This window comes from Ascidiella aspersa, chromosome 4 (assembly GCF_963924565.1).
Source record: "Ascidiella aspersa chromosome 4, kaAscAspe10.2, whole genome shotgun sequence".
Classification (NCBI taxonomy): Eukaryota; Metazoa; Chordata; class Ascidiacea; order Phlebobranchia; family Ascidiidae; genus Ascidiella; species Ascidiella aspersa.
Genome location: NC_139450.1, coordinates 18,431,668 through 18,450,570, shown reverse-complemented (window position 1 = coordinate 18,450,570; position 18,903 = coordinate 18,431,668). Strand labels below are relative to the sequence as shown.

Genomic DNA, 18,903 nt, shown 5'->3' with positions numbered 1-18,903 from the left:
TATTTCTAGTCCCACGCATGACGATTTAGCCTGGGAAGATTTCCTCAAATATGCAATATAGGGTGAGTCCTATAAGATTCGTGCCAAGAGCGCTATTTTTTTGGTAATATGGCAAAAATGTATGGGCATTACGTGGTGCGCAGTATGGAAAAGGGGATGATTTGCATTGTGGGTGGGCCGCAGGTTGCCAACCTCTTGTGTAGTTCTTACGGATGCCTCTAAGACTACGTTACCGAAAGGTAGAATTGATACCACACTGTGTTAACTTGGAAAATCAGTATTGTTTGTTTTTCTTTAAAACTTATGAATTAATATATTAACAAATAGGCCTACTCGGTCACCAACAGCAAAAACGTACTTTTGTTAACCAAGATTACGACAAGAAAGCACACACTTCCACTCCGTCACGATACCGAGAATCACAATACGGAACTCTTCGTGGACCACCAGGACCTCCAGGACCCAGGGGCCCTTCCGGAACCCCAGGTTTTACAACCGCTTAGGCTAAGTTATTATTTTATTCTAGACCTTGTAAACCTTATGGTTGAGTTTATTTTACGAGCGCAGACTGTTGACAAGTACATGAAAATATTTTTTTTAATATTTGTGTGTGATTTTCTTGAATCCTAAAAGGCGTAACTATACCTTAGAAAAATTCTGAAAAGCCAATCACCCACAGCTTTCACGTTTTGTTAACATTGAAGATGAAAATAGATTTCCTATTTTATACTGGGGACGTCCGATAATATCGGATCGAAGCCGATATCCGATGCCAAACGTTATTATCGCTACTCGCCACATACTAGGTGGTATCGGTGTCTATTCAATACCAAAGTAATATAGAAATTTCAGCTTTAATTTGCGATCCAACACAGTGATACAACCTTCAAGGATAATTTGTCTTACAATTGTAGGTTTTACCGGCTGTAATTAAACTTCTTTACGCTTAAGCAAAGTTTATTCTAATTATCGAAATAGGCTACTAATGACGTCATTTCGTATTGAATCGGATCGCGATACTTTTTGTGTAAAATATCGGGTATTGGTATCGGACTAAAATTTTCGTATTGCACAACCCTACTTTATACACCGGGAAATGTTTAGGTCATCCTGGGTTTGAGGGGCGGGCGGGAACTAGAGGCTACCCTGGCGTATCCGGATCAAAAGGTTCAAGAGGAGATAGAGGTATAGTTTTGTTTGTAAAGTTGTTCTTCTACGTTTAAGTGTTTTTACAAAACTGTTAGAAAGTTCCATTAGACGCACCGGCATTCGAGCTGAAAATATTATTTTAAAAAGCTTATAATATTGCGGAATACCAAGCGAAAGTTAATAAAATACATTAAAAAAACAGCACAACATTTTGTTCACTTTTAGTTGTTCTCAGTGCAATATCTGGGCTTATTTGAATAAGCACAAACATGATAACGGGCTGTACGATTTATTGTTTAGCAGCAACAGGCAAACGAAATTCCATTTCTATTGTTGTTACACAACGAATTTTATTATTACACTCCTAGTCGGGTCAATGTATGGTTTGACCTCAAAACAATTCCTACAAAAGATTTCCCAACGGTATTTTGTGGTATTTATCATCAAAAATAATATATTAAAAATCTAGGAGGATCAGAGCACCGGAAAGGTGTCATTTTCAAGATGGCCGCCAAAGCAGTATAATGACAATAATTGACTTAATATTCATGCTAGCTCTCATTCTAGCGTTTAACCCTAGATCTTAGGTGGAAAGGAGTTCATTAAAACAATTCAAAATTAAATTAACCCATCAGTTTAAAGCAGGGGTTTCTAACCTGTGGGCCATGCCCCCCTCAGGGGGCCATGAGCTTTTTTTAACGGGGCCGTGAAATAAATTCAAAAATAATATTTTCTTTAGTTTATTATCTACTCCACTATAACAAAAAAATAAATTAAAATTTAATGAACTCTTGAAGCTGCAAGGAGAGACGACAACCCGATTGAGCTTTGAGAACAATAGTTTGACGATATTTTGGGCAAAACTAAGCAATTCATACCCTAAGCCTAATTAAATGGTCTTGTCATTGCTATTGCCTTTCCCATTAACATATATCGTTGTAAATGTGGGTTGTCAACAATGTTACCCTTAACGACAAAGCAGCGCAGCGTCTTGGATATTCAATATGACATGCAATTAAGACATTGTCAGAGCAAAAACAAGCTCAACCTCACATTAACTGAATATGTAATGAACTAATAACTAATAAAAAATAGAAATAGGGGGAGGTTTGATTTCTCAAAATTTTCAAAAGGGACCATGGTGTAAAAAGGTTGGGAACCCATGGTTTAATGGAAAGACTTATTTATGAAACAAAAACAATTGTAAAACACTGGTAGTATAAGAATCACTCACCACTTATTAAGTTATTTACATTCAGTTGCTTAATAAGTCCTGGTCATCATGTTTATCGAGTAATGACTGATTGTACGTATTGAAACAGGCATAAAGTTGGCACTGTCCACATGCTGAGGTACAGGGTATATTATTCTGCCTACAGCTTCACCTGGGGTGCTACAGGCAGTTGTGCAGTTGTAGTGGATAATCTCCAAGAGGGAATCTGGGGCCGCATTCATGTCTGACTCTGTTAAAAAACTGACTGCCTTCCAGTTTTTCACCCCACCCTCAAATTTCCATATCTCTCCCCTGTCCTAGCCAGATCATTATTTGGTAGTAAACCCTACAGTGAAGTTTGTTGATGACTCAGTAGGTGGTAGGCGTTCTGGTGTCACAAATGATTTTGAACAGACTACGTATTTTCTTAGTACTCTGTAGCGCAATGACGAGAGGGAATCCGTCCTCGTGCCCCCCCCAAAATCACAGCCATCGCTTGATAACCATTGTTCACAATGGATGCTGCTATCTGCTTTGGAAGAAGGAAGTAATTGGTACATGTAGAAAACGAAACTGGAAACATAATTCTTTACCCATCACCATTTTCAGTTTGTGTATATGATACACTTTGTCAGCATTTGCATTGTCGGAACGGAAATATAGATCCTTGTTTGCTTGTTGCGCATAATGAAGAAGCAGGACCAACAGACGTGTGTCTTCTTCACTCCACGTTGTCGCGTCTGACACTGCACTAACAACAGCAGCCTTCATATTTGGAACATCAGCATCCTCTGGGGGCATTGATCACTTCGCAGCTTTTACCACGAAGTGTTTCACTGATCAGGTCGATCATTTTTTGTTTGGTCATGCCCCTTGAAAGAAACTCATCATTCTTTCCATTAAACACTGTCTCTTCCGTAAAGCTGATGACTGCATGCATTCTTCCAACGCCTCTGGAGTGTGTTGTCCTTGAATGTCGGTCCTCCTAGGTGCCCGTAAGAACAACCGTTGTCGTTTGATAACGCCGAGTCGTGAATTCAGCATAGGCCTATAATTGTGCAATGGTCCGTAGGTTTTTCCCCTCTTACATGGTAGCCGCTGTAGTAGTGAACCTCCATCTATGACGTAGTGTTGAGTTTTTGGTGGAGTGTCTTATGGATTTACGAATTTCAACTGCCTTGGTTGCTGTGAGCATTCGCAAGTTGAGAATTATCAGGCTTCCGGAGCACTTTCCATGCTTTAAAAAGTGCTGGAGGGAACGGGCTTAGTTCATACTTAAAGATATCTTCAATTGATAAGCCCCCCAGCTGTGAAACAACTATGAAACGTTGAAAAAGCAAACCTGGGTCAATCGTTCTTTGAGGTGTCACCTTCACTGATGAGATGTTGCCAAATGTCTTGGCTTTATTCTTCTGCAAAAAAAGATATTAAGAAAACAGACTGTCCAGTCATTTTTCCATAATGTTCCCTTCCGACTGGTTCGAATTGATGTACATTAACGTCATCCTCGGCCACAACACCATTTACAATATTCATCTGGGTTTGATCCTGAGAAAAAGGTACATAACCAGCCAGTGATGTATTCAGCTTTTCAAGATCAGAACTGCCTCTCTGAAACCTACCCTGTGTTGCTTCCTTCTGTTGTTCGCTTGTTGTGTATGAGAGTGTATTGAATTCCTGTATGGCATATAGTTGTACTCAGACGTGATTGAAGTCGACATCGTCCACAATGATCGTTGTTCTTGTGTCATGCCAGTTCCACGTGTTAAACCTCCCGATGTCTTCAGCTATCTCATTAGGCTCTGTTCGATGACTAGGTCTGAGCCCTTGTGGGCCGCGCAAACCAAAACGACATTTTAAGCTCTAAAACCCCGTCACCAAGGATTTTATTAAGGGGAATAGTTAAAAATTCCATCATAGAATTACTATTGTGGTGAATCGAGTTATGTGTATAAAAAAATTATATGTCAGACGTCTTTAAGGCTATGTATCACAGCTGTGCGTTGTTTTCAAAGCGCCTTTTTCGGAAAATTATAATCGGCGAAATCTTGAAAATGTGATGGCCCAGTGAAAAACTAAACGTATATTCGGAATCAGCGTGAAAAATGCATCTAAGATAAAATACTCACATTCTCGTTTAGAAAAAAGTGAAAATTTGTTGACCAGTGTTATTAAAACAACAAAATGCTAAAATACACAAGATTATTTTTTTTAATAAAAATTGTCAAATATATTTTTTTCTTCTAGATTTTTATTATGTTATTGTTGATGAAAGATACTACAAGAAACCGTTAAAAACCTTTTGTAGGAATTTTTTAAGGTGCAAGCCATATATTTCATAGATTGACCCGCCTATCCAATGAATTACAATTCACGATAAAAACATTCAAACTGTTGGATAAATACTTTCATAAAACAAATACTACATACGTGATGCGTCTATTGTGTTGGATGAGTGATTTTCGACCGATGTTCCGTGTAACAATATTCAAATTAATTTATTGCGAAACACCTGACGATCTTTTTATTAGTGTTCGCGAACACTAGATGAAGATCACTGGATTCTCGCAAACGAACGTTTATACTTGTTTTAAAAGGGCCTATTGGTGACAAAGGGGAAAGAGGGCCACCCGGTATTGGCGTCCAAGGGCCAGCTGGTGTTCCTGGAGTTACAGGTGAGTCAACAACTTAACCGTACATCGTAAACTTTGTTAATTTATACCACTAAAATTTTAGGTCCTCCCGGTCGTGGAACTGTCGGGTCCTCCGGTCCTGCAGGACCGCCTGGACAAAGAGGTCTGAGGGGCGCAAGGGGCTATAAAGGTCCGCGAGGTTCTTGCAACAAGCAACAGTGCTCATCGTTGTCTCGAAATCGTCGTTCCCCCTAGAAAAACAACGTTGATAGACAGCACCACCAAGCGAATGATATATCACATGATAAAAAAAATATACTGTGGCCGTGAAGGGCCTATGCAGTTTATGCTGTTGTACAACGGGGTTTTCATACAAGATAGCACCCATGCGTTTGTTGTTTGAGTTAAGACGAAATGTTCAAGGAACTCCAATGAAATGTGTTTTCATGAATCTCAAAGGATTATTGCATGATATAATAATGCAGCGACATATTACACACTTTAAGGAAGCTATTGGAAATAAAATTAACACGAGGCGTGGTTATCTTTCTCTAGATAAACTTATGTTTGTAATAATATACGTTAGTACGTTTTTAAGTTCGATTCGAACAACTTTCTTTAAAAAGCAACTTTACGGTGTTGTGCGAAAATAGTCTTTGGCATTAAATGATTACATCGATTGCGGAATCCCGGTGTTAAGTCAACAGCTGATCGGTTTGCGTACGGATCAACGTCTAGTCCGATGAAAACTCACTTTTTGCTTTTCAACCGCGGCACCGCCGGTTTCAAAAAATTTAATAATGTGCTAATGATACCTTAAACATAAGAAAGGTCACTTTAGAACATAGGTTAATATATCAACCTACTGGAAAAATATATAGGGGTCGAACGTGACCGCGTCGTGTTTATTATAAAATAACGTAGCCGATATCTGTTGAAAATGTTATGGACCCCGCTAAAATACACACCCACATAAACAACGTTTTGCGGACCATTGACCGCGTTCCTACCATAGTTATTTTGGCCAGCAATGGTAGAAACCTTTTTCTTGCTCAAGAGTTGTTTTTAATTTCGCGGGACTTGGAAGGAGACTGCTGGAAAATTGACCGGTTCTGCTGTCAGTGGGTATATTGGGGTCTTTAACGGACATTAATGGATATGATGTGGTAACATTTTGTTAGGATGATTAAACTCAAAGCTATATTTTATCACATTAGTATTTTCCATTATTTATTAACGTTCGTATGAAATAAATCAATTACAAGCACATGACATTTGTAGTTATGTAGAACCTTCAACGGCAACGTATAACATTTGAATAAAACATTTCAGGTATAATGTACAAAAATGGCGAGCTTTCTTGATGACTGTAATTTAATTAGTTGAACCAAAATGCATTTGTCGGTAGACTGTGGTACATTGCGCAAGATAACTTTTGTTGTACCACACAGTTCAGACATTCAACGCATGCGCCAGTCAAATTAGCAGCGGGAGAAATGGAGCAGAAAGCGTATAGGAAAATAAGGCGAAACAAAACTGAAAACAAAGCATAACATGGGATTACGTAAAAAAAAAAGAAAAGTGGAATGAACAAAACATATTTTATTAAAAAAAAACATACAGCGCAAATAAGAACACCGTAGCATCCTGCAAAAGACTACAACTACGTCAAAAACACTTTTAATAATAAAAATAATTGCCGTATATTAGGGGCCAACCTTGCATAAAGATTCCTCGCCCACTTCAAGTCAAAGAAACTTGAACTGGAAATGCAAATGCAAAAAAAACACACTTTAGCATGACCAATAAATGCGGATAGGTATAACCAGAGAACAGATTATTTTACAAATAATCGGCTATTTTTGGTAACATAAGACATCTTGTGCAACGCGTTTCGTTAGGCATGGCATATCGGTTGGCAAACACTCAAAATAAACAGACAGTTAACAAATTGACACGAAGCATTAGGTTACGGTCGGGCAGCCAAGTCTACTGACGGTGGAACAGGGATGTGGTTTTGGCGCAGGAATGGACATGCCGTATCACATGACATTTCATGTGAGACAGATCTGCGCGTGAACGCATTCAGCGTTAAAGCGTTGGTTGGAAAAAGTACGCTAGAGCCAAGAAAGCTTTGATTAAACAAGGTCGGATGGCACGTGTCGAAAGATCGACGCTTTGGTAATTGATCAGCGCCAACCTTGCAGATCTGCGGGATCGCTCGAACTTTCGCCCCGTCGAAACACGACGAGAGGTAGTGGCCGGAAGCACCTGGGCTTGAAGGCAGAGATGGCGAGGAAGTATCTAAACGCGAGGAAATCCTCGGACTGCTGTTAAAGAGAAATGTGTTAGGTTGTGGAGGGTATAAAGCATTGGAATATACGCCAACGGCTTGCGATCCAGTGAAGTTGGAGGGGGACAAAGGACGGTGAAATATAGGTGAGTTCAGTGATAAAGATTCTGGTTTGGCGCTTAGTGGATGTTGCGCAATTTCATCCATGCGCGGTCGTTTTGGTTCCGGTACATCGTGTCCTCCAGAAAACTTGCGCTTTGATAAAACATAACTTGGATATTGAGTGGAAACTAGCGCACAGTGGGAAGATACAGTTGCGTCTGATCCAACTTCAGCTTTACCTGAGGCACTGTTCGCCGCAGGGGCCACTTCGTGTTTTGTCAAATTGACACTTTTTATACGTAATTTTGCCGGTTTAACAGCCACCCTATTGCCTTCATTGAGTAGGACAACCGTTTTTACAGATGAATGAACTTCTGCCAGTTTTATGGATTCGTTAATTTGTTTTTTCAAGGACGGCTTTGCGCGTGTTGCGACAAACCTTGGCACCTCTGACTCGCACTGTTGGGTTTCAATAGAAGGCTTGCTGTTCATTGCTTTGCGTTGTAACTTTTCCTTCTTCGGAAACGCTGAATCCAGGCATTTAATTGGACTGGGTAGAATAGAGATTACTGTCCCTTTTCTGCGCCGGTTACCCACAAAATTTCGCCGAGTAAGACAAACTTGCTGCTGTGCGCAGGAGTCCAATATGGTCGTATCTCGATCTGAATGGTAAACGTATTGCTTCCAGCGCTTCTTGACGGCGACATTAAATGGATTAGGGTCTATGCTTCGGCCTTCTGAAGATAAAGGTATGATAGGATCGCTTGTGATGGATGTTTTTTCGGCAGTTGGACTGCTACACATGGGCGTCACAGTGCTTTCTTCGGTTCGTCGATTTGCAGAAGACCGTTTTGTTTCGTTGGAACTGAAGTTAATTGGAATTAGGGCATTTCTTCGAGTTTTTCGAGTACTGCGCAAAACACGATCGCTTTTCTTTGGTGTAAGACTAGTGGACGGACGACGAGTTTGTTTCAAAGAAACTCTTGGGGATGCACCGACAGAAGAGCTAGTTTTTTTCTTTCTTTTAAATCGCAATTGTCTATCAGATTTGGCAGAGCCGTCGATCTTGCGGGAGATTTCACTTTGCGACGTTTTAGAGTGCTTTTTTACACTAAGAACCTTGTATTGCATTTCATTAAAAGAATCGGGAGAATCAGATCGATTATCTGTTGCATTATTTTTGGACTGCTCGAACTTAGCGTCGTCTTTGGCGGATGATCGCGTTAAACGCATTGTAGCACCATTTGATGTTTTTGCAGACAAACTTATGCCAATACCTTTTGCATTGACAATACGATGGAGATGGCCCCGTTTAGGGGATTTGCGCTTACTTTGCAGTATTGCCACAGGATCGAGATTCGTTTCACCACAAGAAGTGTCAGCCAGGTCGTCAGAATCTTGATTTATGGTAATTCTACTTTCTGTCGCGTCTTTTCTAAGGACCCGTCTAAAAGGCTTCTGGACAGGAGACTTGGTTGGTGCTGTTTGAGTCGCTGGCTCCTCCGTCAAACGTTTCTTTTGCTTTCTGAAATATATAACAAAAAAAAAGTCCAAATAGCAGTATCGTAATGAGTAAGTTAAGTTATATTAAGTTACTGAATTCAGTTAACTTGATTTAAATCTTTTAGGCAAATTAATTGACTTAGAATCATCAGACTTTACAAAGAGTTGACAAAGATAATTGTTTTTTATCAAATGCATTTTTAGTCTATTTGATCAATTTATCATAACTTTGCACACTTGAAATAATATACTGTGCGAAATATTGCTGGGAATTAAATAGGTTTAATGTCAATTTTATTATTTAAATATTTACTTTTTTGGAAACGACATATACAATACATAGGTAATAAAATGTTTATGAAAAATCCCTACTTTGTCCCATGTATTAGAATATCCTTTAGCTGGTGCAGAAGGTCTTGTGAGCTGGGCCTGGTATCTGCACTAGGATTGATCATTGTTGTTATAAGATGTCTGAAATTGACATAAACATTTTGGTAATTTTCAATTCTCCAAGTTTTGAAGTCACATATAATACAGTGTTTAGTTCATGGACCCCAATGGATATACAGGGCAGGTTTATCAGTCGCTTTTTATTTCCAATAACTATTTTTTTTCTTTAATGTTGCGTTGCAAACTAAAGTTAGATAAATCTTATCTACATAAGAGACTTAATTACACTTTTTTTTATTACATTATATTTTTTCAGCTAATTAGAAAGTATACATAATTGTAATTCTAAACTTGTCTATTTTAATACAATTAATTAACAAAAATGAACTGTTTAACTATTTTCTTTATAGATTTTAAGTTTGTGCAGAACATTTATATATATAACTTATAATATCGAAAATAGTGCCAACATCAATCTAAGCTTGTAAGTACCTTAACTTGGGCTTGTTTCCCGAAACACAAGTAGCTGACAATAACTTTGTACCAGGGTCTTGTCCTTTGGCATAACAAACTTTCTTCTTGGCTCCAGTCTTTGCAATAAGAACTGTTAGGTTAAGCTTTGAATCATCCAGAAGAGCCTCGCCAACTGGTAGAACATCTTGGTCTCTTCGAATGTAAGTTCCCAGAAGCACCTTCTTTGTTGATGCATCAATAAATGTTATTCGATCCATAACAGCCCAAAAGATTATACCTTTTGCATAAAAATAAAATAGGATAGAATGTAAATGTTTGGTTCAAAGTTGCATATTTATCCATAATCCATTATACAAGTGCTCTGCAACTTTTTGGATTACTTGCAACGTTAACAAGGTTTAAAAGTTTTTTGTGGCACAACTGCGAAAATTTGACAAAAGACACATGTGCAACATGCATAGCAGCTGTGAGTGATAAAACGTTTTATGGTTAAATGCAACAAAGGCTAATGAATTTGGACATATTGTATTTGCTTTTTTGCGGTTTTACATTCACTCTCACAAAATATAAATAAATTTGAGTTACCAAGAGCAAATACGTCAGCCTTAGCTGTATACCGTCCTTCAAAAACTTCTGGAGCCATGAAAAAATCAGAGCCACAAGCAGATGACAACCAGCATGAATCTACATTAACCTGATTCTGATCTTTGTTTCCACAAACCTGAATTAGATAAAAAAATACAGCGTCAGTTAAGTTATTACAATGAGTTTATGTTTTGGTATAATAACACACATAAAACTGTGATCATAATGCACAGGAATTAAGTGATGCTAAAATGGACTCCATTCATAAGACCAAGATAAGAACAACAACAACGTCAGAATAAAACACAATTCAGAATAAGGACAAAATAGAACTAATATCTAATGGTATTAGTACGGTCTAAATTGGAATGTCCTAAATCCGTCGGAATAAGACCCAAAAGGTCAGAATCAGCCCTAAACAACACTTAAACTAACCCCAAACCCCACCCATAAGTACATCACTAACTCCTCAAATAATCTCAACACTTACCCATTTTCTAACCACACCCATTACCCACCAATAATCCCAAACAGGACCATAAATCCGATGCCAAAACAGCGTCAGGGCGCCGGTCAGACCTGGAGCGTCCAAACGTAGTCACCAAAACGGCCGATGCCAAACCAATGGCCCCCGATTGTCCCACACCCTTTACCCACAGGTCCGGGCGTTATTTGGCCATTTAGGCCTTACTCTGATGAATATAGGCGTTATTCCGATGAATTTATGCCTTATTCCGATGAATTTAGGCCTTATTCCGATAAATTTAGGATTTTTTTAGACAGATTTAGGTCTTATTCAGACAATTTTGATATTATGCTATACTGGATATTACTGCGTATTTGGCTGTATTATGTCGTTGGTCTTAATACGTGGTTTTATAGATTTTTCTGCTTTATGTATTGTTGCTTTTTAGGTCTTATTGTGTGTTCCCACTAATATACATGTATTACCAATTTACCATATAAGCAGCATCTACATTAACTGATTTTTTTAGTTTTTAGTGGTGCAAATTAATTTAAAAAAAGGCTTTAATGTAAACACACAACAAGAATTCTGCTTGCAGTTTGGCTTCATGTAATATTTACAAAAAATATTCTTTTTATAACAGTTTATCTGGTAGCTTTAGAAATTACTCCACGGTACAGAAAACAAATCATCTCAAGTCTGAAAAAGTTATTGACTTAAAAAAAAGTTAAAGCTGCTACTTTCACTGTGCCAAACCTATATATACATACAACCTTTTGACCAAATATTGGCCGATTATAAATACATTAATTTAAACAACATATTTTTATATGATGCACTGCATTCCAAGTGTCTTGGCATAGTCGACCACATGTCACTCATTTTTAGGGGTTTATGCATTACTCTATGACAAACAACTATAAAAACAAGACGCTGGCTATTTTAGAAATATGTTGTGGAAACAGTTGAAATAAGGTAAAAATAATTGCAGAAAATTAAAAAAGCTTAGCATACAATTGAAATGGGAAATGGGATAATTGCAAATCACAAGCAAATAAAGACTTAACAAATACTGTTTAATACATTTTGTTCCAAATCAGAGATACACAACTATATAAAAAACTTGAAATAATTGTTACAAATTTTGACCTAACATGTAAATTTTTTTTTTTATAAGTTAAAAAAAAAATTATAACCAGTGGTATAAAATCTGTACATTATCAAACTAGGCTGTCTACCGCATGGCCAATATTTGACATCTATATAAAGCTTCCTTCAAATGAAAAACAAAACAGCATAGTAAAGCTTGTTCTCAACCTTTATCTTCCCCTCAACCCTTTTATTTGCTACTTAAATGTCAATTCCCTCTGAGAAATTAGCGGCTGCAAGTATACCTTTCAATGTGTCAATACAAGAAATGGTATTAGTAAAATTGCAAGCATCTGATCTGCTATATTAGTACCAAATTACTGGTAATAAACTTAGGTAAATAATATTATAACCAAAACAATATATTTTGTGGCAGTAAATAAAAGAAAACACACATGGCACATTGTGACATAATAGTAAGAAACTATACGCAAGGCATGTCATTTCTCCCTTGAGAAAAACACCTGTTGATTTTATAGTGGGCTCTGCTCAAACCTTGGTTTAATATGCATAATTATGCGATTATAACCCCCACTAAAATGTACTTTATTTGGTTTAAATTGGGATTTATATATGATCTGGTTAAGCCTTTTTTTTACCTTAATGTCTTTAACAATAATTCTACTTCTACAGGAAAGCAGAAGCAAAAAAATTATCCAGTTATGTTGTATGGTTTTGCACATTTGACTGATTAAGGAGGTTACATGAGTTAGGCAAAAATTTAGCATGTTGGCCATTGCTTGACATGAAGGATAATTTGTGCAAAATTTGATGATTTCAAAAAAGTGAAACGACATGTGCATGAAATTGCAGAGGATATATAATTTCTAAATTTTCGCCTGGAAACTTTGAAATTCCTACCAGGTTAACCTTTATGAAATGCTTTACCTATATATATATGTTTCTTACTCTTAATAAGATAATAATCATAACAACAACTCGCGCAGCGCTATCAAACTTCAGACACCTACTGGAAAAAAATATTAAAATACCATAAAATGAAAGCTTTGTTCACTGTATATTTACTGGAAGGGGTTAATTCTTTTTTGTGCTGTTAACTGCCAGCTAAAAGCTTGCAAGTAGGTGTCAGGCAGTGCAGGCTGGCTGAGCCAACTGTCATCTAAAACGAGGGCATTCAACATGAAATCAAAATTCTGGCCCTACCATGTTTGACAGTTCAGTTTTGTAACAAGTAGAATATTTGGCCGAAATTAAAAAAATTCCTAAAATGTGACACTTTTAAATTTTAAACAACCCTAATGTATAATATATATTTCGTTTATTTAGGTACATAACATGAAGGTTGTAACCTTTGACAGTCCAAAATCGGCTATTTTCAATGTAGGAGGTTGATTACTGTTGCTGTTTCCAATTGTTCGAACCAAAATGTTTTCTGGTTTTAAGTCCCTGAAAATATATAAAGGGCGGTTGCTTACCCCGATTGTCACAAAATATAGTACTACTAACTGCAACACATCTTAAAATGCCATAATATTATTTTTTTATATAATAGTTTATAACAGAATAAATCAATATTGAATATCACCATTTAAGTGTCATGATAAAATATTGACTTGATGTTCAATTCTGAAAAATATTCCAATATTTGTTTACTATAACTACCTGTGCACAACACTGTTTTGGTGCAAAAAAGCCATTCCATCAGCTAACTGAGTCATAAATGACGAATTAAGCAGAGCATTTGGTGCCCTTGTAAGCAGATAATCATTCATATCTCCACCGTCACAATACTCCATGACAAACCACAGGTGATACCTGCCTTTATTAATGGCACACTCACCTAAAAACAAACCATTTATGGCATTTAAATTATAAAGAGTTTGTTAGATAAAAATGTTAAAAACTAAAATGTACTAAAAAATAACTACAAAAAACAAAAACACAAAACAAAATAATAATATGGAATATGTGTTAAACTACATAGGGCCAAATATTGTGATGATTAGAATTAAAAATACAATAAATATAGGTCCATATCTGCATTTGACAACCAGAACAGTGGGACCTTCTTTTGTAAGTGCTTTGTTCGTTTTTATCAGGGTTTAGCTTACTGTCTAAAGCGGCATTGACATTTTTTATGTAATTGGGTCAAGCTTCAAAAGCTAATGTGAAACCAATATCAAACACAATGTTTGCATCTGGGCTGGGTTAACTGTATAAGTAGTTTTTTTTCTTCATAGAGTTTTCTCCGAAGAAAGGTGCATTTAACACATTAGTAATTAACATAGTTTATTCTATACACATAACAAGAAAATAATAAACAATACACAACACTAAATTATGCCTTTTCTATTATCTTTGAGTTTTTTTCTATATTAAAAAACTTTGAGTTAGGTGCAGTTGATAGCTGTTTGCTGTCTGTGCTAATATCCTGCAGTAGTACAACAACTTTTGTTTCGTGTTAAAAGTTGCGGCGGCCTGTTTGTAATTTAGGTGGTTCCGTGCATGAAACTTTGGAAACTGCGCTGCCGATAGTGGAATTGTGAACAGACCAAATTCTGACAAATATTGCACAGTCTTGGTTTAGGTTACCAACTGAAGTGAATGATTCCACACGAGCGGTTTCGCAGGATTGTCCACGATGAACCTGTTTCGCCCATCAAACTCTTAAGGGATTGCTAAACAAGGAAATTAATTGACTGTTTCTCATTAGCTCTGAGGGTATTTCCAACTTCATGAAATCATTACTGTAACTATTTTATGACATTATTAATGTCATATTTTATGACATCATTGTTTATTAATGCAGACAGAAAATGGGGGAATTCCCTAAGATAAAAATTTAGGACCTCTTTTTTATTTTTAGCCTGTTGTCCCCCTGCCTGCTTATTTATAAAAATTGCTAGGTTTGTATTAAAGTGTTCCTATATGCTGTTTTATTTGGGTAATATAAATCTTACCGGTAATCTAAATTTAGAATTGTTTACCATTTATGCACTGTCTGGCATTCTGTTCGTTGCAAAACAAAAGGTGGAAATAAGCACAAGCATACAGCCACTTTTTTGTGCATATACATAGCTCAGATAAAACTATCATTTACTGTTTTGTTATATAGGTTACCGTTTTTTTAATCTTCCTGCAAAAACTATCACATGATATTAAACTTATTTTTACAGCACATACTGTAACTTCTAAAATCAAAGAAATTCAAACAGTTGAAAAACAAGGTAAAGTGAATTGCCAAGAATTAACTAAGACGTAGCATATTATAGAAATAGGAACAGGGATAATTGTTAATTACCACCGAGAAAAGACACAGCAAATTCATTAATCCATATCACAAAAACACAACTATCTGAGACAAAAAAGTTCTTGCTGCCCGTAATGCGATAAACCAGGCTTGCAGGTTAATTCTGTCGGCCTGCGTAAAACCTGAAGATAATTTTAAAAAAGCTCACTACAGTTTTTGTTAATTTTGTAAACATTTTTAAACCTAACAAGTAAATTTTGACTTTTTTCCAAGCCCAAACATAATCATGCTATTATTATTTTACATTGCACAGCCAGTAGTCCGAGTTGCATTTTTTTATCTTACGTTAGAACAACAAAGTATAAAAAACTGGTATATTCCCAATTAATATGGACAACAAGTAATATGTCGTCCAGTACAGTGGTTCCCAACCTTTAGGTATCAAGAGGTTGTTAGAGGGGTGGGTATGTATTATATATATGTCAAAAAAATAAAAAATAAAATAATATAAAATAAAAACTAAGCAGTATAAGAAGCAAGTACCACTACCAGTCTAATTATTATGTCAATGACATAAAATTTGCTTTAGTAAACCAGTCATGTTGATGAAATAACAATATTTCAATTTTTCATTGAATAGCCGAAGTCTAGTGGCCTTGTCCAACATAAAAAGAAACCAAGGCCATTCCACCCTCAAATACCTGTGTGGCTAAATAAAATTATTTGTAACATATACAGATTTGAATTTTCTGTAATAACATTTTTTCGCACTCGACCATTTGGAGGGAAACGAAAAAAAAATGTTGGGAATAACTGGTCTAGTAATAGGTAACCTAAAGCCAATCAACAAATGTAAAAAAAACAAAAATCGAAAACATTGAAAGAATTAAACAAACTACAGTAAATTGAATTAAAACAGTTACTAAATTTTTAAATCAATCTGAAAATTTCAGTTTGATTGCCGAACAAATAATATCTTCAGTCTTCAACTTTCACAGTTAATTAATTTTCAAGGGCTCAGTCAATTTTTAAGAACATATCAGAAAGCAGTTGCAGTGTCATGTACCATCAAAAGTAGCTTATAAGGTGGAAATTAAATCTGCCAATTTGAGTTTGACTATCGAATAATTAACATCTTGAGTCCTGACACATGCCTTTTTTACTATGACAACATTTTTAAAGGGTAAAAACTCTGCTTGTGGCCCCAAAAACTGCCTACCCACTACAGAAGGCCTCAGTTGATCAACCTTGAACTAGACTAGACAAATCAAGTTGTCTAGTTCTATCAATTATGGAAATATGGTGCTTTTAATTTCTAAATTGCATAATCTGGAACTGGAACCCAATTTATGATTTTACAAAAATGCTACTTTCTCTATTAGAACAACTATACAACCATGCAGGACATATATAAAGACCAACAAGTGCCAACCTCGGCTACAAACCTTGGTTGCTTGGATTATTTTGAAAACAATTGAGATTTTATCCGATTACAGGTAATTCTAGTTTTTAAATAAGTTCACTTTACCTTTTATTGACATTTCAACTAAATACAAGTAGCTGGGTGAAGTATGATCACCATGTCTCATATGTCTCATTTTTCCTGCATGTTGAAGATAACATTCCTCAAAGCGGATAATATTTAAATGCTTTCTAAGACATGATAGCGTCCAAAATTCTTGCAAGGCCAGCTCAACATTTTCCGGAGCATCACAGCGAACCTTAAAAAACAAAATAACTTTTGTAGCATTGTAGTTTTAATGTACAGGAAAACCCAGACCAACCAACCAACCAATGCATCCCTTTGTTAATAAATAGATTTTTCTTGCAAGTTTAAATTTACACCATTGGTTAGTGTGCGTCTATAAAAACATTTATTCAATCAACTTAACCAGGGTTGATATTCAGGTATAACAAGGGTTTTATGATTTGATATGCAATACCCCTTGGCGAGTGTTGCTTTGAAATAAACTTTGTAAGTAACAATTAACGATAAACAACAGTCAGATTTGTATTTAAGTAGTTTGAGTCCTTAGTTCAGTGTCTTTAACCTTTTTGTCAGGGCGCACCTGTGAACTTTGAAATACGTGGCAGTGTATGGGGCTAGCGCAGCAAGCACAATTTTTATAATATATACTGGTAAGTTACTTTAAATTTCTTGCAAGTTTTTATTACATAGGCTAGTTGCATATCTTTTAAGTACTGTATGCTGAATGAGCTAAGCCGAAAAAAAAAATGTTAAAAAGTCCAAAATTTTTTACAATTTTTTTGCCCACGAAGCACTTGGCAGCCTTCCAGTGCGTAGCACGGGTTAAGAAGTGGTGCCTTAGTATCTGAAAACCTATATATGTAATAAAAAAAACTATACATTTTTATGTAGAAAAATAAGCGTAATCTGTTGGCAGTGTAGACCCCTCTGTTAGCACGGCTGTTTTGTATGTTGTTTCTACTAAACATGTTAGCTAAATGTTAATAAACCTAAGGCCCTTTGAAACCCTTATTTTTGCTTTATGTCACAATTGTTATAGCATTCAGTTGTACTATACATGTTATATTTGGTTTGGCTTTTTAACGGAAATCAATAAAGGATAGAAGAAAGATAAAATAGAGTAAATAAAAACTATATTTTTTTATAATACGAAGTATAAGCAGCTACATATAAAGTAAATTAATACAAAAATTGATTTATGGGAAAACTGTTGGTTGTTTTTATTTCAAATTTAGATAAATATTGTGTTGAAATAGATTGTGCATTCTTGTGGCTGGGGCCCAGTGGTTTGGGTGTATTCTTTAGAAGGGGAAATAAAATAAATAAAATTTCAGAAATATTTTTTGTTAATGAAATATTTACTTCCCTTGTGGCTGGGGTGGGGCCCAGTGGTTAAAAGTGCTAAAAATATAGAACATGCAATGTACTACTATTTTGCTAAACCACAAATCTTTGTTTTCTCTCTCTTACCTTTTTTATTGCAAAAGGCTCAGCTTGATTTTTTTTGGCAGCTTTATAAACAGTTCCGAAGCTTCCTTTTCCAATTTCAATAAAGTCATTATAATTGTTCATTTTGACAGCACTGAATGCCACACAGCTTTGTGTGAGGCACAATATTACAACTTACTATTAAGAGCATTATCTTTTACTTTATTCGTTAACAATGAATGGTTAGAACATAGTATCATGATCTATTTTAATTGACCAGCTTATCTATCAATGAAAAAAATATATATAATACTTTAAACATTGATGTAGGCAAAAGATTTAAACAAAAATAAAAGGGTGAACTGCTGAACCACAGGTAACTTTCAGTTATACTCTTATGTTACCATGGACATATACGCTTTTTGCATACAAAATCTGACTGGGCAGTCATTCCAGTCCAGGGGTCTGGAAGCTATGGCTCGCGAGCCATATATGGCTCTTTTTGCGAAGGCATATATGGCTCTTTTGATAAAACAATTTGGCTGGCAGAAAAATCTAAGCTATCATATCTCAGTATGATCTTAAATCAAACTGCACGCGGCCACAACAGCTTTCCTTACTTTATTTTTAACATACATAATAGCGAATTTTCGGCGCTTTGCAAAATCCTATTTGTTTTACGAGACTGTTATCCCGTTTGAAGAAATCTATTAAAATCTAAAAGGCCCTATTCTTTTTCGGAAGTCCGTAATCAAAGTTGCGCAAACTAATTTATTTTCGGTGCATAGCATGTTCTGTCCTTTAAATGAGAACAAAAT

At 36.0% G+C, this 18,903-nt stretch overlaps 2 protein-coding genes across 3 annotated transcripts in view; one reads left to right on the top strand and one right to left on the bottom strand.

Annotated features, from left to right (window-relative positions):
- The window catches only part of LOC146148529 (uncharacterized), a 54,089-nt gene extending 47,862 nt beyond the window's left edge, over positions 1–6,227 (top strand). For both annotated transcript variants that reach the window (XM_083388432.1, XM_083388433.1), the window contains 4 exons: positions 373–486; positions 1,105–1,185; positions 4,960–5,037; positions 5,099–6,227. In XM_083388432.1, the coding sequence (XP_083244558.1) occupies positions 373–486; positions 1,105–1,185; positions 4,960–5,037; positions 5,099–5,250 (425 nt within the window). In that variant the 3' untranslated portion in view covers positions 5,251–6,227. The remainder of the gene's footprint in view (positions 1–372; positions 487–1,104; positions 1,186–4,959; positions 5,038–5,098) is intronic.
- LOC146148528 (uncharacterized) lies at positions 6,228–18,366 on the bottom strand. The gene is made up of 8 exons (XM_083388434.1): positions 18,128–18,366; positions 16,697–16,889; positions 13,581–13,758; positions 13,268–13,364; positions 10,343–10,478; positions 9,776–10,034; positions 9,266–9,364; positions 6,228–8,915 (listed from the first exon to the last, which is right to left on the bottom strand). Exons 1-8 carry the CDS (start codon positions 18,227–18,229, stop codon positions 6,965–6,967), a joined length of 3,015 nt encoding a protein of 1,004 aa, XP_083244560.1. The 5' UTR covers positions 18,230–18,366; the 3' UTR covers positions 6,228–6,964.
- Between the last annotated feature and the right edge of the window lie 537 nt (positions 18,367–18,903).